The 26,827-nt window shown below is 36.7% G+C and overlaps 2 protein-coding genes and 1 pseudogene across 4 annotated transcripts; 2 read left to right on the top strand and 1 right to left on the bottom strand.

The window, feature by feature from the left end:
* Nucleotides 1–5,954: 5,954 nt before the first annotated feature.
* On the top strand, nucleotides 5,955–11,220 carry LOC113302970 (proline-rich receptor-like protein kinase PERK8). 3 transcript variants are annotated; one of them, XM_026551947.1, is made up of 10 exons: nucleotides 5,955–6,112; nucleotides 6,260–6,316; nucleotides 6,496–7,748; nucleotides 8,119–8,538; nucleotides 8,634–8,717; nucleotides 9,113–9,183; nucleotides 9,281–9,357; nucleotides 9,485–9,632; nucleotides 10,351–10,512; nucleotides 10,637–11,220. In XM_026551947.1, exons 3-10 carry the CDS (start codon nucleotides 6,797–6,799, stop codon nucleotides 10,814–10,816), a joined length of 2,094 nt encoding a protein of 697 aa, XP_026407732.1. In that variant the 5' UTR covers nucleotides 5,955–6,112; nucleotides 6,260–6,316; nucleotides 6,496–6,796; the 3' UTR covers nucleotides 10,817–11,220. The 3 variants fall into 3 exon arrangements, with proteins under 3 accessions (XP_026407732.1, XP_026407733.1, XP_026407731.1); XM_026551948.1 differs by lacking the exon at nucleotides 6,260–6,316 and having other exon boundaries at nucleotides 5,959–6,112; XM_026551946.1 differs by having other exon boundaries at nucleotides 5,961–6,316.
* Nucleotides 11,221–12,005: 785 nt separating this feature from the next.
* LOC113306017 lies at nucleotides 12,006–13,264 on the top strand. Its single transcript, XM_026555006.1, has one exon. The coding sequence runs from the start codon at nucleotides 12,006–12,008 to the stop codon at nucleotides 12,486–12,488; it is 483 nt and encodes a 160-aa protein (XP_026410791.1). The 3' UTR covers nucleotides 12,489–13,264.
* A 2,020-nt stretch (nucleotides 13,265–15,284) lies between these two features.
* Nucleotides 15,285–26,512, bottom strand: LOC113306016 (annotated as a pseudogene).
* Nucleotides 26,513–26,827: the final 315 nt, after the last annotated feature.

Below are 26,827 nucleotides of genomic sequence, written 5' to 3'. Positions count from 1 at the left end.
TGCGGATGAAGCAACTCTTAGACTTTAAAGGACGTCATCTAAGGGAATCAAGTGCGTAGAACCTCGCGAGGTTCAAGTGAAATAAGGAGCGTGTTTGTAACTGAATCGGTTGGCTAGGTTCAACTAAAATTTGATTCAGCCTCATCTACATTCCAGTGTTAAGTCTGATAGTAGGCTAGTATATGTAGTTGGTTAATACAACTCGGTGTTCAAATCTAGAAGAGGTCTTGGGGTCTTTCTGCAGTTGCAGTTTCCTCGTTAAAAAATTTACTGGTGTCTTGTGTTTTTCCTTTTCCGCATTATATTTCTTTATCTTTATAATTGGATTTACGCAATTTGTAAGTATTCAATCTAAGTAGATACGTCCATCTAATTGTGATCGATTACGAGACTCGTTCTTGTAGAATTCGTATCTTGAAATATAGATAACAAGCTTAATTACTTGGCAGAATTCTGTTTGGATTATTTGGATATGACTAGATTGATCTTGGATATTGATCTTTGGGATCGTCCAAGTACTCTTCTTAGCAATCAGGTTCACAGACTTATTGTCTTATACATACTGATCAGGAAGAGGTAGAGATTTAAACTCTATAGATTTCAAGGATCATTAAGTTAGTCTACTTGCAATTGTATTAGGTTTTGTCCATACAAGTTTCCAAATGAAAAAGTTGGTGGTGTATTTGGTACCCCCGCACTTCCATCTTTCCCCAACCCCAAAACAATTGAAAATCGATAAAACAAATATTCTCACAATAAATATTGTAAAATATTCAAGTAATTAAAGCCAAAAATAAATAATCAGATGATGGAAACAAAAACATGGTAATTATTTATCTTTAAAAACAAATACACGGCGTCCGAAAACTAGCAAGTCCAAAACTCACAATCCAAATAAATCGGAACTTTGCTCTGATACCAACTGAAAAATCGTTGGTTTGTGTACGATGGGTCTGGTCTTGGGTGTTTGCAGTAGTGCTTTTGAATCCATTTTGTTGTCATACATATATGTATTACTCATTTATGTATCATTAAGTGCTTGTTTGGTTTTAAAACTCTTAAACTTGATAAAAAAAAATTGTTGCGTTGGACCATGGTACTAAATGTGTATGTTTTCTCTACTATTTTAGCATATTTGCTCTCTCTATTAGTACCGTGATGTTGTTTCTAAACTGTGTTTCTTCGGTATACTAGCAGGTATTGTTTTATATCTTCCTCAATTTTAAATTTTAAATTTTAAATTTTGCATATCTAAGTTTGCATCTGTAACAAAAAAGTATATGTCATTTAAGTTTTGAATTCTTGAACTCTGTACCCAACAACGGGCATGAACTGCATATAATTTAGAGTATTGTATTATATGTACAAAATACGTCCTTTGTCTTAACACTTTTTTGTGGAAAGAAATCAACGCAGGTCTACCAACCTTTTGTATCATGAACCGCATCAGCATCACCAACTCCGACCTTTGTCCCGTTGCAATACTGAATCAACAATCTTTAATCAATTTTTTTTTTTCAATTTCCATGACAATCAAAAACTTAAATCTAATCCCAAAGACCAATTCAATTATTATTACTCCCTCCTTCCCATTATTAGATGATTTAGTTCAAGTTTGCACAATTCTTAAGGCAGGGAAGGGAAAATAGTACTTTTAAGTACTTATTACAATTATACACTTATGGATAATAACTAGTGAAATTTGAAATGATTTATCTCTCGAACTACACCACGGATGTTCACAAACTTCATACCATTGAAAAGCATTTTAAAACACCTATGTAACGAATTTAAACATGCCTATCAAATTATGCATATTTCTTATAATCAATTAAAATGATAATTTTAGAAATATCTCCTTGTTTAGTGATATAGGTCATCTATTATGTGACAAAATCTAAGAGTAAATAGGTTAACTAATAGTGGGACGGAGGGAGTATATTTATTTTTTAAAACAAAATTTTCAGTGACAAGCAATTCAAGTGATTTAGTTAAATCCCTTTAATTTGTTCCTTTTAAGAGGGATTCATCAATGATTTAACTATGAAACTCTGTAATTTCCTCATCAAAGTTTTCGGAAACTCAGCCAGATCGGTGATATAGGCGTTAACTTATACCAATTGTTGTTTACGTTCATCAAACACGAAGAACATCGTCCAGAATCAATGCATAAGGTACACTCCACATCAACTGATTCTAGGTTGATGTTTTTCGTATTTGATGAACATCAACAACAAATGGTATACGTTAATGCCTATATCAATCGATTCATAAACCATTTTTTTTCACAAACCCAAAATTTTTTATCTCTATATCATAGAACATGAAAATACGAGTTGAACGCAAAAAAAAATGAGGTCATTCCGACATCGGACGAAGAAGTTTTGAGCAAAACAATCAAAGAAGTCCCCAGATTTACAATCGGTCGATAAAGGCATTTATGTAAACCGATTCTCGAAAAAAAAAATACAGAAAAACTCTTGAGTTTTAGTTTTTACACTCAGTACACGGGGGATATCCATCAATTGTGGACGTGTTTTTATGCAAAAAATTATTATTATTATTAAAAAAAAGGGAGCCACTAGGGGCATATTATTAAAAAATCATAAAATAGGTACAATGTCGATGGAGGGCAACCTAGCAATAAATTGTCCCCCTACACCTTTTTGAATGGAAATACCTAATCTATAAAAAAGAGAATTCCCTATTTTGTAGTTTAAGTCATAACTAGCTATGCAATTTCTCAATCTCTTCAAGAGAATCACCATATCTTCACCAATTTCGCCTAAAGTGGAGAAATCAAGGACACCAAAACCATACCCATGAGCAGAACACTTATCCAAATATTTGGACCTCTTGCGTGCAATAACATTAGAAATGGCGACACCCGGAACGAAAGCCCGACCACTGTTACTAGAAAAAGGTGAAACACCCGTAGCATCAAACACAAACATCTTGACCGTTAACCCAATTATAGATAAGAATGTCAGCGGGCTTTAAAGCCTTGGCGTCGTCAGTTAAGAGCCCAAGATTTACCTATTTTCTAGCTGCAACTCCGACATTGTGACAAATATCAGAGATAACATCCCTAACAAAATCATGTCTAAACTTTATGCCCACCTCACTTGCGCAATGAATTGCATGATCACCATAGACATCCATGTTCCTTTTACAACAAGCACAAACCACACTATTGTTAAAAATAGGTATACCAAGTATGTAACAAACAACTTCCCTGAACTGTTGAGGTCCAAGTGTCTGTTAAGCCCACATATTGGTATAGCTTTGAGATAGTCTGAAGCATGGCCAAGCCTGTTGCTTTGCCAAAGTATATTATCACGTTCCGACATAACAAATTTGTAAGGCATGTCTTTCTTAACAACCTCAAAATATTGTATTGCCAAAGATTTCATAGGACAAGTGGTAATAGTATTGATATCGAAAGAAGACAGACCACATACCTGCATGAACTGTGACAAAGCATGCTGTAAAATAACGCTTGGTTCAGATTCAGGTGGAAGATTAAGGATGACATCCTCCAGATTTCTTGTTTGAAAACAAGAAACAAGAAAACAATATTTGCTCGTATCTTCCATCGAGTGAACACCCAAACCCCCATCCTTCATTGGCAACATAACAATACGTTGTTGGAGGAGCCCAAACCTTGCACCATCTGCTGTAACAATATGCCTCAGAAACTGTACCAAGAGATGATCATAACAAGAGATAATTTGTTGAAGAGCATCAGGTTTGGTAGTTCCCAGGTTAAAATATAGCTTCGAAACACCTGTGCAACTTCGTAATAGTAATAACTCACTTTGCGGGTCACATAATTGCTTAACCGACTCCATGAGTTGTAAGGTTTTATCAATTTTAGTCTTCACTAGATCACTGCAAAACTGCAGATTAAGACTCACCGGCCCTCCCAACAGCTTTACACCACGAGTAGGTCTACTAATATTGGCCGGAAAAACTCCATCAGGTTGACTTCTAGGATCAACATAGGGCCAAAATAATTCAGTCTTGTTAACATTAAGATGTAGACCACGGATGCTGTCTTCAGCCTGAATTATTGAGGGTGCCTTAGCTACTTCCATGCTGTCACCAGCAATAGTACCATCATCAAGGTACCATGCATGGAAATCTAGTTTGCACTGGCTTGAAATCATGTTCACTAGAGGGTGAAGAACCAAGGAAAATAATAGAGGACCCAATGGATCCCCTTGTTGTACCCCAAGAGCAGATGAAAGAACAACCTCATTATAGTAGAGTCTTGATGGTGAAGCATAACAAAACTCCACCCATCTGGAGATGCTATGACATCTAAGTCTAAATTCCTGAATTAACGTGGGTCTTCAACCATATTGAAAGCATTAGAGAAGTCAATTAGAAGCATATACATTGTATTTTGAGCACCTTTCATCTCCAAGAGTCTGTTTGCAGTGTGAAGGATACCTTCTGCTCCACATGAAACCCCAACCCCGAACTGATGGTCCCCTAGATATAAAGGCATGTCCTTGCAAAATGATTTAGCAGCGAGCTTTGAACATAATCTACGCCATATTGTACCAACAACAATAGGCCTAAGCCCACCTCCATGCTTGAGAAGAGGAGTTAAGGGAGCACTTGCAATGTACTCCCCTAAAGCAGATGGACATTGTCCATCCAACAATAAATTTACCACGCCAGTAATGAATGTTAAAAATTCGTCACTCACAGCAGCAGCAGCACCACTCAAAGCATCTAAGAGATGTTGAGCCTTAAGCCCATCTGTCGCATGCTGTGCCTTTAGGAAAGCTCTTCAAAGCATCAAGGACAGCTTTAGAATCAACAGAAAAAGCAACATCTTCAACTGGCTCAGGGGGGATTGATGGTGATGGAGCATTTGGATGTTTATGGATAAGCTCTTGTAAAGTGTCTGCATTGTCCGGGGCTATACCATTGGAAGATCAAACCTTTATAGCGGCAGTGTAATGACCATGGCTCACTTTCTTCTTACAGGCTTGCACATTAAGGTTATGCTTATTCTTCTTGTTTGAGTTGCTGGCTTGCTGACTCTTTTCGGACTCGGCTAAAAGTTGTTCAATGATATGAACACACCCACCACTTTCCTTTCATTGTAACAAAGCTTTGGTTGATATTATTATTATTATTTATTTATTTTTACAATCGACACTTGTTGAAGATTGTGTCAACCGATTATGATCAATCGGTCTTCAAAATAAAAAACATATGTCGATTTTATGTTGTTGTTTATCAAGAACAATCGGTCTATGTACTAAGTCTTATACACCGATTCTTGGTGTTCTTCGTGAATGAAGAACATGAACCCGGAATCGATCTGCGAGTGCATGATCATCCATCAATTCTCCGTTTATGTTTTTACTAAAAAATCATTCTTTTTTTATTTTCTGATGACTTAACATTAAATGATTTCTAGGTGAACAAAATTAAATATCCATTAATTATCCGAATTAACAATAATTAATCAGGAAAATTAACAATTAAGAAAAAGAGTTGAATAAAGGATTTTCGATTTTATTCCGTAATGATCCATTTTTGTTTTCGATATACGTCACAAACTAGCCTTGTAAATTTTTAAGTTATAAAGGTAAGTGGAAGAGCACACTCACGCTACTGTTTGAAGCAAAAAAAAAAAAAAAAAAAAAAAAAAAAAACTCACGCTATTGTAATTATTGTGTTCCATATGGGGATGGGGGTTGACAAACTTAAATCTCAAGGAATAGCACGTTCCCAACAGCAACAAATAACAAAAAAAGAAAAGAAAAGTACACCACAAACTGTTGTTGGGTTGTGTCACTTGTGTGGGACTTTGAGAGAGTTCACACGAGACCCGGGTATAATGTAAATAAATATCTCCACATCGATTAGATTCGGTGAATAGACGGCGTGATATAAACGGCCATGACCGTGCAAAACGGTCGTTTTGGAACCTTTAACCAGAACAGATCAAAAAGTCAAATGAAATCAGAGTGAAAAGAGTAAAAAATTGGTTCGAGTCAAGCCGGTGGCGGAGCTGTTTACCCTCTTTACTCGGGAACCACATACGAGGATCGATTTGATTTGCAGTATCCAGTTGTTGATTTATATGGTTAGTTTCATAACTCACTAGAACTCTAATAAAGAAACGTATTCGCAAGTCCTTCTCACGTCGTTTTAGGGAGTACAAATTAGACTTATTCCTTTATTTCGTACTGAGTATTCTTCTTCAACTCTTTAATATTGTTTCGACGACCAGAATTGCTTCCTCTGGAAAAGTGAAGAATCCTACATTCGGTTTTAGTATTATTATTAGGTAATCTTCCTGGAAATTTCGGCATTTTAATTTTGTTTTATTTTCACTAATTTAATTGTTTATTTTTATTTTGTTCACATTGTTGATTTGAGTTCATTATTCAAGTTCTGGGGTTTTGAGATTGGTCTTTTATTTTTGGGGATTGTTGAAATCAATTTTTGTTACTGGTTTTGTTTCAGTTCTAGGGTTACTAATTGGAAACTCTGCTGGTGGTTATTGAGTTGGAGATTTGGAATCTCTGGGTGGTCTAACTTGGTTGACTTGGAAGTTTCTAGGTTTAATTTGGTATCTAAAAGTGATTTTGAGTTGATTTGCAGTTTTAATGGAAGTATATTGGAGTAATTGTACTAAGTTCTGAAAGTGTTTAGCTTGAGATGTAGGAGAAAGATTGTGACTAGATTTTTCAAGATGAAGATATTATCAGGAGTTCTTCTCAATTGATTTGTATAATCTTTCAAATTAATATCTTTGTTCTTGAAAATGGCTTCTTCTCCTGCTTTGGTTCCACCTATTTCATCACCTCCTCCTACAGATCCTACTACAAATTCACCACCACCCACTACAGTTCAACCAAATGCAACATCTGATCCACCAGCCCCTTCAACTCCATCCACACCTTCAGCGCCACCACCTCAATTGCCTCCTACTCCCATTCCTGGTGCATCTCCACCCATTCCTGGTGCACCTCCACCTTTACCCTTGTCGCCTCCACCCATACCATTGTCACCTCCACCACCATCAACATCACCACCACCTCCCGATCCATTGCCTCCAACTTCTCCACCTGTTCTCACTCCTCCACCATCTTCCCCTCCAGTTGTGCCCTCACCACCTCCTCCAGTACTATCACCACCACCTCCCACTGAAAGTTCACCTCCCACAGTTCCTCCTTACCCTCCCTCCACACCACCTCCCTCCACACCTCCCCCTCAAACAATTTCCCCTTCTCCACCACCACCTGATGTTTCCTCTCCCCCCCCTAGTTTTCCGCCGCCATCAGCTAATCCACCTGGAAATTCACCTCCAGCATCTGATAATTCACCACCTCCTCCTCCTACGAATAGTCCACCTCCCCCATCTGATCCTGCATCTCCACCCCCCACAAATTCCCCTCCAAAAGCACCTCCACCACTTTCACAACCAACACGTCCTACTCCATCTCCTCCTGCTCCTTCTTCAAATTCTACAGGCGGTGGATTACTCCCAAATCCAAATCCAAGTCCTAAAGTTCCTGATTCACCGCCACAAGCTTCTGCAGGTAATAAGGGAAGTAATTCAACTACCATAATAGCTATCACTGTCACAGTATGCATTGTAGCGGTTGTTCTCCTTTCCTTAGCTTTCCTGTATTGGAGGAGACGAAAGAAAAGAAATGCTGGATATCATGGTGGCTACGTTTTGCCTTCTCCTTTCGATTCTTCCCCACGGTCGGGTAATGCATTAAAAGTACTTCCTTTCTTACCGGATCATGGATTTATTTCGTAACTTATTGCCATTGTAAACATCCATTTTATGAAGCACTCACATTTAAAAATCCTTCTTAGGTGGACTTGGCATTCGGTTCAGTTTGCCACTAAAGGTTGATAACTATTATTCACAATAATATTTGATAAGAATTAGGTCAAAATGATAGTACATTGTGAAAATTTTCACTGTTGATTGGACCTGTATTTAAAGACAGTATGCAAGTTTGTGATCATGCTCTCCAATGAGCTTGTCACCTGCAATACCATATCAAATATATACTTTCTAACTCAAAAGCAATTGAGATTGTATTAACAAGTCATTAATTTGCTTTTCAGATCTATCTTTGTTTAAATCCCAGTCTCCAGTTCCTCTAATAGGAAGTGGACCAAGTGGTGCAGCTAGTGATTTTGCACATTCACCACCAGATCATGGTGGATTAAGCAACTCAAGGGCATTGTTCACATATGAAGAACTGTTGGAAGTTACAGATGGGTTTTCAGATCGCAATCTTTTGGGAGAAGGCGGTTTCGGTTGTGTCTACAAAGGAAATTTGGCTGATGGAAGAGAAGTGGCTATAAAACAATTAAAGATTGGTGGTTCGCAGGGAGAACGTGAATTCAGAGCTGAAGTTGAGACGATTAGTCGTGTACATCATCGTCATTTGGTTTCACTTGTAGGGTATTGCATATCTGATAATCAAAGACTGCTTATTTACGACTTTGTTCCAAACAATACCCTATATTTTCATCTCCATGGTAAGATGTGCTTTCATGAAAGGACATAAGGGAGAAGTCCCACGTTGATTACTAAGCTAGGAATTGTTAAATCCTTTCATCCTTGTATTTTGTAGGGGAAAATACAGCGATGGATTGGGCAACTCGACTTAGAGTTGCCACTGGTGCAGCTCGTGGAATAGCTTACCTGCACGAATATTGTGAGTACCTTTCCTGTCTTTGTAGGTTCCGAAGCAAGGATGTCTAACATCTTCGCCTCTTTGCTTCTGAAGTTAAACCTGGTTAAACATCTGAATATAATTCTTATGGGTTCGAAGGAATGTAATCAGTGAAATTGGTAATTTGATTATATTTTCAAGCAAAAAATGTTTATGGTAGTAGATATGAAATATATGTTGTGCTGCATTGAACACTATCATTATGGAGAAAAATATTTGAAAACTACCAAAAACAGTTCCTACAGCTTTATTAACTAGTGGACACACAATTTCATGATTAGGAATTTATTGACAAAGTGAAATTTCCTACTCATACTGGTGTTTTCTTTTGTCTTCTTTTACTAATGGATAATTGTCTCTATTTGTGTTTTTTTAAGGTCATCCTCGGATAATACACAGGGATATCAAGTCATCGAACATTCTATTAGATAATAATTTTGATGCTTTGGTATGCGCACCTTGTTTCAACTCCTTTTTTTTGTATATCTTTCCTTGTTGCAGTGGTTTACTTTCTTACTTTCATTTGGGCCCTTCTCATTTTACAGGTTTCAGATTTTGGGCTTGCAAGGTTGGCATTGGATGCAAATACACATGTTTCCACTCGTGTAATGGGAACCTTTGGGTACAATCTCCTTTACTTAACCTCACTATCCTCTAGAGAAACTAGGTCGCAAGGGACGTTATCGGAAGAAAATCAATTAATAGACCATACAAACTAGACCTGAAGAAGTTTGTTGTCTAATTTTCAGATACCTGGCTCCTGAATACGCATCTAGTGGGAAGTTGACTGAAAAGTCTGATGTGTACTCATTCGGGGTTGTGCTGCTAGAATTAATTTCCGGGCGCAAGCCTGTGGACGCATCTCAACCTTTAGGAGATGAGAGCCTGGTTGAATGGGTAAGCTTTTTTTATCACTTTAATGCAAGTTGTTCCATACTTCTTACTTGTTTACTGGACATACTTTTCTAGATTCTAATCTAGTAAAAAAGGTGAAAACAACGTATACTTTGATTATCCAGAGGATTAAAGGCTATATAGTGCAAGCAATGTTGCTTCTCTCTTTCTACAAAAAGATAGTTTAAGCGAAAACCAGAGCAGTGTATCTGGGCAACTAAGTTATAAAGGAAACATTGGCATGAAAGCTCTCTCTCCGTGGAGTTTTGAAGTGTAAAAAGTGTGTAATCTTTGTCGCCTAATGTCATTAGGAGTATATGTGATGATGTGAAAGGGTGACAGAAGTTAGTGTAGAACTCTGGTTCATCTGGTAAGAGTGAACTTCAGATTTGTGGATATCTTCCCCTTTAGAGTTAGTTGTGATCACGGATATTGTACTATGTCCATAGCTTTGCGTTCTCTTCCATTTGGCTGGTTCCTCATCTCTGTCAAGGTTTGATTTGCTTTCAAATATGATTGATCTTTTGGTCACTAAAGCTACCATTATTTCCCTGGTGTTACTTCTTGACATAGTGTCATAAAACTGGCTTCATCTCCTTTTTGTTCTGCAAAGTGGTTCAATTTCCGAGGCCAAGATATGAGCTTGAAGTAATTGTGAAACCCACAAAACAATAGGTTTCTACTGACTATACACTTAATTAGAATGATCCTGTTTCTGCAGGCTCGGCCATTACTTAGTGATGCACTTGACAAAAGAGACTTTGATGGATTGGTGGACCCAAAGCTCAAAGGAAACTATGTACCAACTGAGATGTTCCGGATGGTTGAAGCAGCTGCAACGTGTGCGCGGCATTCAGCTACGAAGAGACCTAGTATGGGTCAGGTATTCAGCTCTTTAACTTGCCTGTCTGACCCAATTCTCCCATTTTCTTTGAACCCTTTTTTTTTGGAAAGTCTAGGAAGGAGGTAGAATATGATTTTCTTTATTCTGGAAAATTATGTCTCAGGTGGTGAGGGCTTTAGAATGTATAGATGATGATTCAGATATAAACAATGGAATGAGGGCAGGCGAAAGTGAGGTGTTTGATTCAAGACAGCAGTCTGCTGAGATCAGGTTGTTTCAAAGGATGGCATTTGGCGGTCAGGATTACAGTACTGATTTTTTTAGTCGAGGTAGCTATACTTGATAGTACAGTCATTGGCAATCATCATAGAGAGGGAGGGAGGGACGGAGAGACTGGTCTTTCTAGATCTTTGAAGGAACAAACTGAGATGTAGGATTACCGGAAGGTAAATCTCCATTTCTTAAAAACAAAAGTTACCCATGGTATATCTGTCGATTTAGTTGTACATGTTACGCTGCAAGTAGGACTCAAATATTTGTAGATCTGTTTATAGGTTAGGAAACCTGGTCCCTGGGTATGAAACTCTGAGTAAGATCACGTTACCATGTTCTCTACTTCTCTCCACTGCCACATAATTTTTCTTTCCCCCCTCCTTTTTTATATATTTTTATTATGCAAATTTTCTTTGCTATCAATATTTTTTGCAGAGTTCTTCTTAATAAATGGTTATTCTTTTTGTTTATTTATTTTTTTGGCCGCCACAGCTGTCCTTTAAGTTATCTTGATTCCCAGTATGAGCCCACCGAACATGGCAACATGCCATACTTTCTTCAATTCAAACTTTATAAAAGAAACAAATCACCCGGCAGATCGGATGATCAAAGTGTAATTAACTGACACAACATGAGGTACTTCCAGTGGTTTAGATATCGCGGAATTGTCAAATACTATGGCTCTATTTTATCCTTATAGCAAAGTATATAAATGTTTTAGGATTAGTTTCTCCTGCAATTTTGTGCGTGCCTGTGACTGATATGGAATTAACTAATCATCCTCTTGATTTTTCACAAGGAAGTCAAGTTCTTCCTTGAAAGACATGCAAAAAACTTGAAAGAAATAAAATGCAAGTAATCTTGCAGTCGCAGTCTCCATAACTGGACTAATAAAAACTTCTTCCTTCAGAATTTTCATCCCCTTGAGATCCTCCAGGCTCCATTTGCATTAGCATTCTGATATTCTTTGGTGTTAGAAATAGCGCCTCTTGAGTCTTGACACATTTTTGATGACTACAATCAGAAGTTAAACCAGTTTTCAGCATTAAGTAACCCAATCCATCCAAGTCACATCATTTCATTACTCTTTCGACAACATATTCCTTGTTGCTTCACCCTTACTAAATCCTCTCAAGAAGAGAAAGAATATTATTCCTTAAACAACGAATTGCTTCCCATTATTCTTCTTCCATTTTCGACATCACCATTTCTCTCTTCCATTGATTCTTTGGAAAAAAAAACAAACAAACGCTTCTTTCATGGAAGATTTGAATTTGTTGGCTGCCGACGGGATTGTCATTTGTTTTTGTTGTCCTTGTTTGATTTTACAGTTTATCGTTTTCGTCTTGCTTAGACTACCTAAGAAACTGGTTAAGAAGTCTAAAAGGCTTGTTCGTAAGAGATTACGCAAGAAAAAAAATAAGAAGAAGAATGAGAAGAAGATTATGGTGATTGAAAACGATCGATTTTCCGATGAAAAGGATAGAATTCCCAGAATTGCTTCAAACAGTTACAATGACTGTGGATGGGTTATGCAGGAAGTTGAGAAGGCTTTAACTGAATTCTCTCAGCAAGGAGAGTTTGCATTTGGAAGCTTTTGGGGTCGAAGAGACGACTCAAGAAGATTGCAACCAGATTTGGAAAGAATGGAATTTGCAGAGGTTGTGCAGTATTGCAATTTGAGAGAGAGAATGGTTGTTGCAGAGGAGCTGGAGGCACTTGTGGAACTGCAGAGTGGTTGAGGTACTGTGTTAATTGAATGAGTGCAGTTTATAGTGAATTGGTGGGTAAGTTTGATGGCTGAAGGGATGAGCAGGTGGAGTTGTTGATGCAGTGCTGCAGGAGTTGCTGCTGTGTGCATCACTGATTTCAGCTAAAATTGCAGGTATATTGCAGCTGCAGGAATTGATATTAAAAGGCTGGTTGATGTTGGAGTTGTGCTGCAGAGAAGTCACAACTGGTGGTAAATGGGTTTGTGTGTTGCGTCAGAGAATGTCAGATCTAAGAAAATGGAACAAGCAAGAATTGGCTTTTGTTGTTACAGGAAAGTCTGTGGAGAATAGTTGTCTTGTGTTATTGAATTGAGTAGGAAGACAGAGATTATCGTGCTGGGATGGTCGAAAGAACTGAAGCAGTTGAAGTGCTGCAATGTACAAGTAGTAGCAGGTGGTGTTGCTAGGTGTAGCTGGGAGAACAAATGGTGCTATGAGTCTGAGATGGAATTGCAGGGAGCAGGTGTTAGCAGTGATGTTGCTAGGTGTAGCTGGGAGAACAAATGGTGAAGAGATTAATGTGTATTTTATAGGTTCGAATGATTGGAAATGGGAGGTATTGGTGGAATTGAATCATATTGCAGGGAAAGAGATATAATATGGTCTTAGAAATCAAGAGGGAGTTTATCTCTGAAGCAGCAGCAAAACGCACACGAGGTGCTTGTTAAAATGCATGAACCGCACAACTCTTGTTTCAGCCTAAACTGAGATAGCTTTGCCGTCAATTAGATACTGCTTTTGATGGATTATATACACACATAGATGAGTTGAACTGAGAATGATGGGTTCTCTTTGCTTCTGAGAATGATGACAGGGAAATGGTCGTGATTACAGTACATACATGGGTTGAACTGAAACCGTTCCCCGATTTAAATCAGTGACACGGACTCAAATCATCGATTCAAAGGACTTCAAAGGAGGAACTGAGTTAAATCAATGATATAACATTAAATCAGTGATACAAATGACTTTTAGGTCTTTTTAGTTACACCTAACGGTGCTAACTTTCCATCCATCACTTTGGGTCAAAACTTGCCTAGTCTAGCAATAAATAAAAAAAGTGGCCTAGATTTGAAAAGCATCAAAAAAACAGGCCTATTTTTGTAAAAAGTCCTTTTAGTTTCTATTCATGGAGACTTGGTTCATGCTAAAACTAGCGGCAACTTAACAACTTAATTTGTTTAGTTACTTTGAATACTTGGCTTCTCATGAGGTTTATCTCATTTATTCTAGCCGACAGTGCTATGGGGACACCGGGTTTATAGATCACAATCTTACACCACTATGTGGCGCCTATATCAACCATTGATTTCCTCCCATTCTACCCATCAGGAAAAATATGAGGTCTGTTTAAAGGAGTGAGTAATCTTCATTACACAACAAACAGTTTGCCTAATGAAACTAAAATGAAAAAAAAAAACCCTCAAATAATTTGCCTTATGTAACTAAAATAAGAAAAACGGCAAATAGCATGTCTTCTGAAACTAAAATGAAAAAAAAAAACACAAGGCAAACAGTCTGCCTTATGAAACTAAAAAGAAAAACTAAAGACAAATAAATTTTCCTTTAGGATATCAAAATTGTTTTTTTTAGAAAAAAAAGGGGGAAACAGTTTGTTGTATTGTTCATTATCCCTCTATTTCATGGTTGATTTTACATTCCTTCAGCTAGACTTTTTTTCGTTTTGAAAGGAATAAACTGTTTTAGAGTCTGTCCCATAGTACTTGCTCTTATAGAAAACAAAAATCAAATGATACCCGGTTTCTAATATTAGAAACCAAAACCAAAATCGTCCCGTCGGTTGCTTTTTTCGTTTTTTTTTTCGATTTCTATTATAGCATTAATTTTTAAGTAGAATTCAAAATTTAATTATGAAGCTCAATTTATTATACTCCCCCCTTTTTTGGAAAAGAGTTAGTATCATTTTTTCAATTTCACCTACTTTTAGGCTTAAATGAAAAGTGATAGTACTTCATTTCCAGAAACAGAGGAACTAATAAACAAAAAAACCCTATTAAAAAGAACAACTAAAGCAAACCATGTAACCAATAAAAATAATATATTGTCAACGGATTCTTCTTGTTATACTCCCTCCGTCCAAGTTATATAGGCAGAGAACTAGTTTTGGTTGTTCATCTATATATGCATAGTTCTACTTCTTTGAGGACTTTTTTCAAATGAGCCCCTATTTATAAATAAAGTCAGTTTAATACTTCTAGTTTAAGCAAAAGTAACGTGTAAAACAAGAAAGAGGATGATTATTTATAAAATCTATATAGTTTCTCTTAATCTAAGAGATTTGGTTTCTCCGTCTATATAGCTTCGTAGGAGGGAGTATGATTAAATATTAACTTTAATTTTTAATTAGACTTTCTTTATTTATGAGTATATGGTTTTTATTTACCTTCTTGGTTTTTTTGGTACTAGTTCTTGGATTTTTATGTTTGGTTGGTCTTTTTGGGTTTTTGGTTCTTTTGTAACGTCGAACCAAAACCAACGACCTAGAATGGATTTTTCGGTTTTTGGGTTTCTCGATTTTTGGATTTTCCGATTTCTGTTTACCTGGGTTTTTTGTCGGTTTGGACCCAGGTACTGTCTGGATTTAAAATCAAATCATGGACAACCCTAATAGTAGATAAAAAAGGAAAATCTTCTGAATTACCGAACCGAAAAAATGTTGTAATTCAAATTAAACATCACATCAGAATAGAATAAAGGATATCTTATTTGTTAGACACATCAGATGTGTCTAGAGTTTCAGTCAAGCTCAATGTTATTGTTGTCCAGTCATTACCTAACATGTAGCCTATATTGTGTGGCTAGTATTGATTGTATAGCTGTCATGTAAGAATGTTAGTGATGTCTTATCTGTTATCTCTAACGAAACCTCTTTTCTTCGTTCCTTTGTATTTTCCTATCCTGCCATCTATAATATAATCTATCTTCTTTTCTCCTTTGTATTATGTGTCACTGTAAAAGTATGTAATATCCTCATTCTTGATCATTTCTAATGCAACTTTTGAAATCTTATATGGTGGTATCAAATATCGAACGATCATACAACCTGAAAACCAAACAACCAGAAAACCTTATATTTATTTATTTGTAACAATGGTGAGAAAAACTCATAACTCTAAGGATTTTGAGCTCTATTACCTCAACCACACCATCTCTGAGCAGCAGAGATGGAGTGTTCAAGAATGGGACGTAGCGATTGACCAGAGGATTAATAGTCCGACCGATCTTAGCCCATGCACTTTGATGATACCCAGAGGTTACAGGTGCACGGTACATGAACTTCAATACCTGCATGGGTGTTTTTCAAGTAGGAAAAGAGGCTTGTTGTTAGTGAAACTACTTAACGTATTAGAGTACAAAAACTACTGAAGCGAAAGGTGGAAAACAAGTTACTCAGGGCGGATAAGAAAAGCTTAATGGAAACGCTACTGCTGATTCTAGTTAACAGACAATTCCAACTTCTTTCTGATATCTACCAGTCTACTACTAAAAATCAGATTCTAGACATGATCACACTAGGGAAAGGAGATTCATGTTGGGTGCAATAATCAAAAACAAAGAAAAATCAAATAAGCAAAAGTTATTGATACTTAGCTCCTTTATAATGGAAGTGATTGCTTTGACGAAACGAACAAGCTCCCCGTATCTCCGCAACAGCAACAAGGCAAAACTTTGGAAAATAGAGTGAGTCACGTGTTCAACACGCTGTCCTTAAGACATTAGCGCCCGGCTACACTCAAGAGTGATGCTATAGCCCTCACAGGACGGATATCTCCAGGATAAAACACCCTAATACACCTACTACTAGCATATGTAGTAGATGCTCAACTTGAGCTTGACAACTCCGAAAAAACCGTTAAGGAAAATCGCGAATGCTTAAAAACCGCTATAAAATATTTTCCCTTAGGGGTCCCTCTAAAATATAGAGCAACCCCTTTCCCATAGATTTTACAAAAGTAGTGAATTTCTTTATATAATTGACAAATACAACTTAAGAAGAAAAACTCCCCGATGTGGGACTAAAAGCTTTATATAGTTTCTTAAAACTACTAAAAATTGGAAACTCCACGATGTGGGACTAAAAAGTTTCATTCACAAAATAAAACAATAAATTATAATTTTTTATTAAAACTTTAAAAAATTATTTTTTTTAATCGTTTTCCAACAATCCCCCACATGAATGAAAACTCAATAAAACATGAAAACACAGATAGATCTTGGTAAATAACATCCCAACCTCACGATCCAAACAGACTGATCGTGCAAGTGTTGAAATCATACTAGTCATTTCTACGTCCTCTCCCTCACACAAAAGTGTGTTGACCCCAGGGTCATACTATGGATTGCATAAATCATAATAGTATTGAGAGCTTTCATTTAATTCTCACATGGTGAGACTATAGGTATCTTTCACCAAAGTGAAAAAGCATGAACTAGTGAACCCTTAGTGACCTTTAGGTCCTAAGTTCCAGTAATACCAAAAACCATCAAAATGAAAATCACATAAAAAACGCAGGAAATACCATTTTAGGCAGAGGTGTCCATGAGGTCTTGAACCTTTGCTTAGTGAGATATTACCAGAATTACTTGCTAGAGACAGTGAACTATGTCTTGAACTGCTAGCATTTGATGTAATTCGTGATAACAACCACGGGTGATATCTCCAAGATTGCTGCCAAGCTCGTGCCGTTTTGTCCGTTTTGGCCCTGGACGTATCCTGTTTCTCAGAATGCTCTAGAGAATCAGCTCATATTCTCACAGGAAGCGACCCACTTCCTCATTCAGATAGGTGAGTTTCCATAAAGAGTGTTACTGCTACACCCCACTTCAATCTTAAATTGAAACTATAGAACTCATTAAGACTTATTAAAAAGTCATCCTCCACATGCAGTCACACTATCACGTCTACACCATAGGGAAGGGACAGAGAATGAAAATCTCTGATAGTGTTTACCTTTACCCACCACAAATTAGTTGTCTCATTCGAAACCTTGATCATGGGATCTCCAGTCAGCAAGGTTGAGTATCCTTCATGGCAAGTTTAATATATGAGCTTAAGCCCCAACCCCCTCGATGCATTTTTAACTATCTCTTTGTACAAACCTTTCGTCAAAGATTGCGCGATATTCTCCTTGGACTTTATCCAATCAATGGAAATAACGCCGATTGAGATTAGTTATTTCTTAGCTTTAACTATTATAGCTTGGCTAACACAATGTATAGATATAGCTGGCACAGGCCTATGCCAAAGAGGAATGTCTTCTAAAAATCATCTTAGGCACTCGGCCCCCTCTCATGCTTTATCTAACGCAATACTCTCAGATTCCATAATGAATTGAGCGATATGTTTGTTTGGAAATCTTCCAACAACAAACCCACATGTTAGAGTGAAACCATATCCACTCGTAGACTTAGACTCCTCTGAGTCAACTATCCAGTTTGCATCATAAAGTCCCAAGGACAACAAGATACCTTTCATAAATCAAAAGAGTATTTTAGGTACCATAATACTCTACTCAGTGCATCTGAATTCTCTTGCTCTGGACTACAATTATATCCACTTAACTTACTCACAATATAGGCAATGTCTGGACTCTTACAGTTCATTAAATTCATCAGACATCCTATAACTTTTGAGTATTCAAGTTAAGATACTCCACTACCCTTATTTTTCTTGAGACTACAAGAATAATCGTACGAAGTACAAGCAGGTTTACAATCAGACTGATTGTATCTCTTAAGCACAACTCAACATAATGAGAACGACTAAGACTTATAAATGTTTGATTATCTTCTAATCCTCATCCCTAAGATTACATCAAAAGGGCCCAAGTCTTTCAAGTCAATGTTCTCATTCAGTGCATGTTTTTAGTGGAATTGATCACATCTATGTTTGTATCAAGCATATCATCAACATACAAGCATACAATTACACAGACATCCTTAACAAGTTACTTGTAGACATACTTGTCAGATTCATTAATTTAAATCCACTATCCATTATCACATGATTAAATTTTCCATGTCACTGTTTACGTGCTTATTTGAAAACCATACAAAGATTTTTCAAATTACAAACTTTGTATTCACAACCTTTCACTACAAAGTCTTCAGGTTGATCTATGTAAATTTCTTTACCTAATTCACGGTTTTAGAAAAAGCTGTCTTAACATCCATCTGATGTATCTCTACGTTCTTTATGGCAGCAATAACAATTAGTATCTCAACGGAAGTAATTTCCGTCACAATTGAATTAGAATCAAGGAAATCTACACCTTCTTTTAGTTTATAGCCTTTAGCTACCAACTTAGCTTAATATTTTTCCACAGTTTCATCTACCTATCGTTTCCTCTTAAAGACTCATTTACATCCCATGGTCTTACAACCTGGAGGTAAACTAGCAAGCTCCCAAGTCTGGTTCCAACGGACTGAGTCCATTTCACTAAATGAAGCTTCTTACCAGAATGGGGTTTCAGTAGATATTAAGGCTTCTTTACAAGTCTGTGGCTCAGACTAAGCTAGGCATGTTATGAAGTCGGTTTCATAAGAAGTCTCAAGTCTAATTATTTTACTTCTCTTAGGCTCAACATCAACTTCATCTTCCTTTAAAATAAGTTCTGACTATTTGAAGATAAATCTAGGGGATCAACAACACATCTCTAATGAGGTACAGGTTTAGAATAAACATGTTCAAAGAACTCAGCATCCCTAGATTCCGTAATAATATTCACACCAATGTCAGAAAAAATCAGAACACACAACCAAAAATCTATTTGTAGAAGTATACTCAATATACCCTATACGAAAACACAATCAACATTTTTGGTTTCAATCTAGTTCTTTTAGGAAGAGGAATTACAATCTTAGTCAAACGCCCCCACACTTTGACACATTCATAAGAAGGTCATCTACCGTTCCATAAACCATATGGAGTTTCATCTGATTCTTAAAAGGGTACTTTATTCAGGATATACTAGTTAAGAGGACTGCCTCCCCCCACAAGGCCGCAGGTAATCCTGAACTAATCAACATGGAAATTATCATCTCCTTAAGGATACGGTTGTTATGTTCAAGGCTTCTAATTGGTTTCCAACTTCAAGTTTATACATCTTAAGGCTTCTAAGGCGTCATCCTTATCCTAAGCAAGTATACAAGATAGTACCTCGTACAATCATCTACGGAAGTTATAACCATCTTTTACCACAGTGGTTTTGGGTTGAACTCATGTCAACTAGGCCTAACTGAATTAATTCTAAAGGCTTAGAATTACTCTGAACATTTGTGCTAAAAGATTTTATAGCATATTTTGATTCTTCACAGATTTCACTTTTGTGTTCAAAATCCAAACTAAATTTGGGTACGAAGCCTATGCTAGCCAGTTAAGCATTGACTTATAAGTTTACGGTTCCAAGTCTACCACGTAAAACAATCAATCACACAAAGATATCACAAGAATCAACTACGTTCACATCATCAGTTTTTCCGTTAAGCTTATATAGACCCAAAGTCCTATAACTCTTGCTTAAAAAATCACTGCCTAGTTACAACAAGTTTTCCAGATTCAATTAAGATCTTAAATATTTTTCCATCTACAACAGAACAAGATACAAGATTTTCGCATATGCTCGGAACATGAAAACTTCATTCAATGTGAGAATATTACAGATATGAGCTTCTGCTCGACCTTTTCCTTTTATGCAACCTCTATTGCATATGAGTTACTCAATAAGAGTTTCTCGACATCCCCTATCCTATGATAGGAGGTGAACAGGTCTCTGTTTCAACAAACATTCTTGGTGGCTCCAGAGTCCACCTACTGGTCTCTCACATTGGTTATTAAAATAACTTCCGACATCATGCCACCAAACTCGTTCTAGTTTGTTTCAACTAAATTAGCATTAACTTTCTACTTATTAAGGTTTTTATGTTGTCTACAATTTACTGCCGCGTGGCCAGAATTTTACAAACATAACACTCACCCTTAACTAAAGTAATTCCGGATTCAGGTTTACGAAATATACCTTTATCATGAAGACCATGCTTAGAGTTGCGTTCGATGTTCTCACCTTTGCCATCTTTGGAAGATTTGTTTCCAACCACATGCGGCTATTAGCCATGTCCCTCGGAGATGACACCTTTATTCACAAATCACAATTCCAAATCAGAAAGTAAAATATGAGTTTTGAAGATAACATCTATATATACAAACTTCGTTTGAATCAGCGTTTCAAAAAACTCATGGTTACCCCACAAAAATTAATTTAGTTAACAACAATTTTCTGCTCGTCAGAATTTTTCAGAAACGTTTTTCTGTTTTGTAAAATATCAAAAAATACTTTTACAACTCCAAAAATTCTGAAATTTTACGCGGGTAACTATCAGGATGTCTACTACGTTGTGTCAAAAGGGTTCATCGAAATTCCTTCTAGATTAAAAGATAAAATTGAAACTCTACAGCTGACCAGAAATTCGTTTTTGTTTTTTCACTCCACAATTAACATCCATGATTCACAAACCAATCAATCGTTTTCGATTATTACAAATGATAATGTCTTAAGATTGTTGGGTGCAATAATCAAAAACAAAGAAAAATCAAATAAGCAAAAGTTATTGATACTTAGCTCCTTTATAATGGAAGTGATTGCTTTGACGAAAACGAACAAGCTCCCCGTATCTCCGCAACAGCAACAAGGCAAAACTTTGGAAAATAGAGTGAGTCACGTGTTCAACACGCTGTCCTTAAGACATTAGCGCCCGGCTACACTCAAGAGTGATGCTATAGCCCTCACAGGACGGATATCTCCAGGATAAAACACCCTAATACACCTACTACTAGCATATGTAGTAGATGCTCAACTTGAGCTTGGCAACTCCGAAAAAACCGTTAAGGAAAATCGCGAATGCTTAAAAACCGCTATAAAATATTTTCCCTTAGGGGTCCCTCTAAAATATAGAGCAACCCCTTTCCCATAGATTTTACAAAAGTAGTGAATTTCTTTATATAATTGACAAATACAACTTAAGAAGAAAAACTCCCCGATGTGGGACTAAAAGCTTTATATAGTTTCTTAAAACTACTAAAAATTGGAAACTCCACGATGTGGGACTAAAAAGTTTCATTCACAAAATAAAACAATAAATTATAATTTTTTATTAAAACTTTGAAAAATTATTTTTTTATTAATCGTTTTCCAACACTTCACACTGGAATGAGGAAAGCCCCGGTGCACGTAGGCATGTCGCATGTGGTGGTTATACAGGCTAGAATAAGAAATATTGTACCTAAACGCTCACATGCTGATCTTGATACTTTTTCTTCTCCTTTTTAAAATTTTTATATTGCAAACTAAGAAACAGGAGATCAAACAAACTACGGAGCAATTTGACCAAACACAAAAAGAAATGAAACAAACCTGCCAATACATGAAGGTCTGTATAATGTTGCGTTGCCACCTGAATCCACAGAATTTCAAAATTTAGGTTCATGTTTAAGAGATTGAATAGACAAGAAAGACAAAATTATCAGGAAACTCACGAGAATAGTGAAACGATGAAAAGAAATCCAACTCCGATCTCTGCATGAGATGTCAGTATACCAAGTGTAGTTGTGTTTGATTCCACCCAGAGACAAGCCTCATCCAAGTACTTCCTGCTCAGAAAAAACTATCACCAGAAGGAACCAAAGAAGACAAAACAAGCATATGGAGATAGGTGACGTGAAGAAAAAAACAAAAAACTTGAAGGTCAATCGAAAAAACAAATGACAACAATTTGTGCTTAGTAGGTTGGGACAGGAAGGAATATACAAGATATTCATGCTTAGTAAGTTGATACAGAAAGAAATACACAAAATATTCGTGCTTAGTAGGTTGATACAGAAAGGAATATAGAAAGTAAGGTGTAAGATAACCCACCAACTAGCCACATTTGTATCTTTCAAAGATAATTTTGTCACTTCTAGTTAGGATTGAAGAAAGTGAAAGACAATATTTCTGATCTACTTTAGATTAACTGATTTGACTAAAAACTGAGGTGAACAACGTAATAGATGTAGATTGATTACATTATCACCTATCAAAACAATAATTCGAGCATTACTCATGCAACAAAAGGTCCGCCACTCAGAACTCAAGGATGAAGACAGTGTTTAACGTTTAGAGATGCAATTATTGAACAACTCAATACTAGACATGAAAAAGCACTCTTGTTTGCACATTATCAGACAAGTGGGACGCATCATTGAGTAAAGCCAGTCTTTCTAAGCCTATCTGGCTATCAATATCGCAGACACATAATATGAAACTATGACAATGTAGAATCCTAAAACAAAAATTAAAAGGAGAAAGTAAGCAAGGATTGAGACGCTGGCTATCTATCTCTGTAGAAGGACTATTGGGGCAGATACAAAGTCTCCAGCACCAAGATCCAGGATGAACAAACCACATGTTTTGCCGCCACGAAATGTAAATATTAAATGAAATAAAAATAACAAAAATAAAATAAAGGACGAGGCAGTTGACTTATTTGCTTCTAATTCTACTTTATGTTGTGAGAAGCTCGAATCGACGTTAATCAAACAGATTGCAACTATCTAGGAGATATAAACTAAAACGATCTCGAAGATATGAATTGCAACTTTACTAAGATGGTCCCAACTCCCAGTGCCTAAAAATCAACAACTTTCATAAAATGACTACAGCCTATATGACAGTACTACTGGTGTGATCCAAAACTAACACATGACATATGGAAATTCGTCTTGGCCTGCAAGTAATTACCTATACAAGTAAGAGTGACTGAAATTGCGCCTTAGGAACTTCGCCACATGTTCAAGCGATCGGCAGAGCACAGGTATTAAAGCAACTGCATTTAACAGGTGTAAAAGCGAGGAATTCAAAGTGAATTCAGAAAAAGAAGTTAACATTTATGATACTAAGAGGGAACACTTACATTTCATGTTAAGGTTGGAGGTGACAAAAGTAAGGCAGTAAATGAAGTAGATGAAATCCTTGGTTGCAAGTAGTGATTGCAACCACAGTTGGACAGCTTGTAGATTCCATGCCCTAGGTTTCTGAAACAAGACATTAAGTGGCAACATTTAACATTAGGAAGAGCTTGAAACTGGTATACATGTTAAAATTTTCTGTTAGGATGTTTACCCCGTAGACTACGTACAACGAAAACAAGAGGAACATGTGGTTCCCATAAAAGACAGTCGATATGCTCTAATTGAAAGATTTTTAGGTGTGAGAGGAATGATTGCAAGCACTGCCACGATAAACACCTGTAGGAGATCAAGCATATTGAACTGATGTTAGTAATTAAAAAGGACAGATACTGGGGGAAAAGACACGGATCCAAACAAAAACAGTCATCACATCAGTTCATAATTGCCTTTCTAATTTGTTAGTGGCAGATATTGTATGCTAGATTCAAACAATTCTCTTATAAACTATAGATAAATTCAACATCCAATTCTGAAGATTGTAAAAAATAATGGTTTCAAACAATGGTAAGGCAGAGAAATCTTCGTTTACACAACCGATTCCCTTTCTAGAATGTAAGCAGATACTTACTTTTACTTCTTACTTACCAGAGGACTAGAATACATTTAAACACAACCACAAATAAAACTAGAATACAATATATGGTGTAGAGATTCGCCCCAGTTAAACAAATATTCTGAGAAGCAGCGAGATATTGAACAAAATCGTGAAGTTGAGTTTGTCCAATACTCTGGAGAATTTTGCAGGATAAAACTATTTGCGACTTTACTTCTTGCAAATTAATATTTTTCTGAAGTCAAAAGGAGAAGGCTTCAATTTCATGACTCAGAAACATAGTTACAGATGCCACATGTTTCCAGTATTTGCATTTTATGATTTACACAACACAAGTTCAGTTTATGTAAATCCTTGATTAGCTTAAGTTAAGATGCATTAGTTATAAATCAGATTAAGGTTTGATCAAATGCATAAAGTTTTGAGTAGCTAGGTGTCCTATAGTCTTGTTGTGACATGTCACTAACCTGGTTTCAGATGAGATCAAGGTTTACTCCAGTGCTTGAGGTTAGCTTGAGATTGGCTTAAGTTTAAGGAGCTAGGTGTTCTATAGCCTAGTTGTGAGGTGTCACAGAAAGGAAAGGTTAAGTAACACATGGTTATTATAAGGACTATAATCTAGCCATAAATCGGAATACTCTCTTTTCCAGAAAGTGCAGGCCCACTACCAGCAGTATGAATTCACTTAAAACGTAGAAGCATAATTTCTCAGGAAATAGAAGTGTTTAATGACGGTAATTTGGCAATTTATAAAATTCCAGAACTTCAGGAAGGCAACTACAGTATTTTTCAAAACCTAAGAATAATTTTTATTTATTCAAAACCTAAGAATATAAACAAGGATGAGCAACAATTTATACTATAAAGGCTATTAAAGCTACGTTATTACTATAGTTCCAAACCAGCTTGCTAGCTAGTAACTACAAAATGTAGGTAGAATTATAGGAATGAGTATCTTTTTTTACCCAAGCATTGGCGGCAAATTGTATGGTTGGTCGATCCAAACGCAGAGAACTTGGATTAGCAGCTGGTGTAGTGGAAGTTCCAGATGTGGCAGATGTTCTAGTACTTGCCCCTAAACCACAGAATTCATCTTCATTAGATTACTGAGCACTATAAGAGGTTAAGCTGTGAATAATAATGTGAAAAAACATTCACGGCAACTACGTGTTATTCTTTTGGTATAAACCTACTATTACAGAACCAGAGCTTTATTTTGTCTACCTGTGCTTCGACCCCGTACTTGTTCAGAAGCAGGTTGCGATGATGTGGATGAAGACTTCGATGACTGAGAGGAACTGCCAGAAGACATCGCTTCAACCACGAGATCAGGGTCCTGTTCATATAAATTAACTGTAATTAACACTCTTACTAATAGCTTACGTAAACTATTAAACCAACAAGCTGCAAAGGTAGCACAACAAACCAACGGAAAAAAGTTTTTCTAGAAAATTAGAAATAGTAAAGAAAGACAGATCTAGAATCCTAGATTTCACCCCCGTCCAGAATGCAGCTAATTCACAAACCCAGACTGAACAGTTTTTTATTGAAACTACTAAAACACTTCCAGCACTTACGGGTATGCCCTATAAAAAAATCTGGCTACGAGAATCAGGAATTCAAGTAAAAGATTAATGGAAACACTACATCTGATTGATTGTTAGTTAACAAACAATTCCAACGTCTTTATGATATCTACCAGTCTACCACTAAAAATCAGATTCTAGACATGATCACACTAGGAAAAGGAGCTTCACACTGGAATGAGGAAAGCCCCGGTGCACGTAGCCCTCAGCCAAGATTGTGCTCTCCACATGATACACACATCTATAACAAGGCTTCTGGAGCTCTTCATCTGACTCCAAAAGGACTCCACGTGCAAGCACATGTAAAGTTATGACAGCTCAGAAGAATGCTAAGCACGTCACGCAACACATCGCATACAAAGGCTGGTCACGTCACAAATGGGGAGGGGGATAAACTTAGGATTTTGGTTTGGCGGTATAAGACAACGTGTGGGTATCAACTTACCCACAAAGAAAGATAATAGTCGATCATAAGGAGTCAGATTATGATAGAGACCGGTTGTCTATCCTGATCTATTTCTGAGATTTAGGAGAAGGTGATGATCCTTTCTCTCTTTATCGTAATCACACCGACTAGAGATTAAGGTTTTGCAGAACTATAAGTAAACCTACTATTGGTTATTCTAAATAACATAACACTGAACAAAAACAAGTTCTCTGAAATCTTTCTCTCTATCTTAGAATCTCTTCGTTTGCACATTTCTGCAACTGATAAATTATAATCTCATATATTTAGGCTTCCCTCCCTAGACCAACCCTACCTTCCATTTGTGACTGGAGAAGTATTTGGATGATCATCATCTTGGTTTAGGCAAGAACTGTTCGTCATCAGCCTCCCGTCCTCACAGTCGAACAAATCCGATTACTCGACTAACTCTCGCATATTTTTCGACATATATACCCAACAATTCAACGCACCCGCTATCATTTAAATAAGATTAAAACTCACTCTCTACGGAAATGTGGTGCCTCCGTGTGAAACTGACTTGCACAGCCTATGAACAACCATTTGTCTGTAGGCAGTTATCTTAACTGCAACAATGCTTTATAATTGTTAGCTTGCCGATTGATCCTTCACTTGTCCTCGGTGATTAGAGAGTGCCAAGTCCAGTTATAAAATCACTTTATAACCGTAATTGTTAGA

Source organism: Papaver somniferum, chromosome 8 (genome assembly GCF_003573695.1).
Source record: "Papaver somniferum cultivar HN1 chromosome 8, ASM357369v1, whole genome shotgun sequence".
Lineage (NCBI taxonomy): Eukaryota > Viridiplantae > Streptophyta > Magnoliopsida > Ranunculales > Papaveraceae > Papaver > Papaver somniferum.
Note: the sequence above shows the minus strand (reverse complement) of the source record. Positions and strands in the feature narration are given on the sequence as shown.

What these genes read in the sequence shown, in the direction of transcription:
- LOC113302970 (XM_026551947.1), top strand. Translation starts at nt 6,797, where the DNA reads ATGGCTTCTTCTCCTGCTTTGGTTCCACCTATTTCATCACCTCCTCCT. An exon ending in CGATTCTTCCCCACGGTCGG is followed by an intron (nt 7,749 to 8,118) that starts GTAATGCATTAA and finishes TTTGCTTTTCAG; the next exon opens with ATCTATCTTTGTTTAAATCC. An exon ending in ATGAGAGCCTGGTTGAATGG is followed by an intron (nt 9,633 to 10,350) that starts GTAAGCTTTTTT and finishes CTGTTTCTGCAG; the next exon opens with GCTCGGCCATTACTTAGTGA.
- LOC113306017 (XM_026555006.1), top strand. Translation starts at nt 12,006, where the DNA reads ATGGAAGATTTGAATTTGTTGGCTGCCGACGGGATTGTCATTTGTTTT.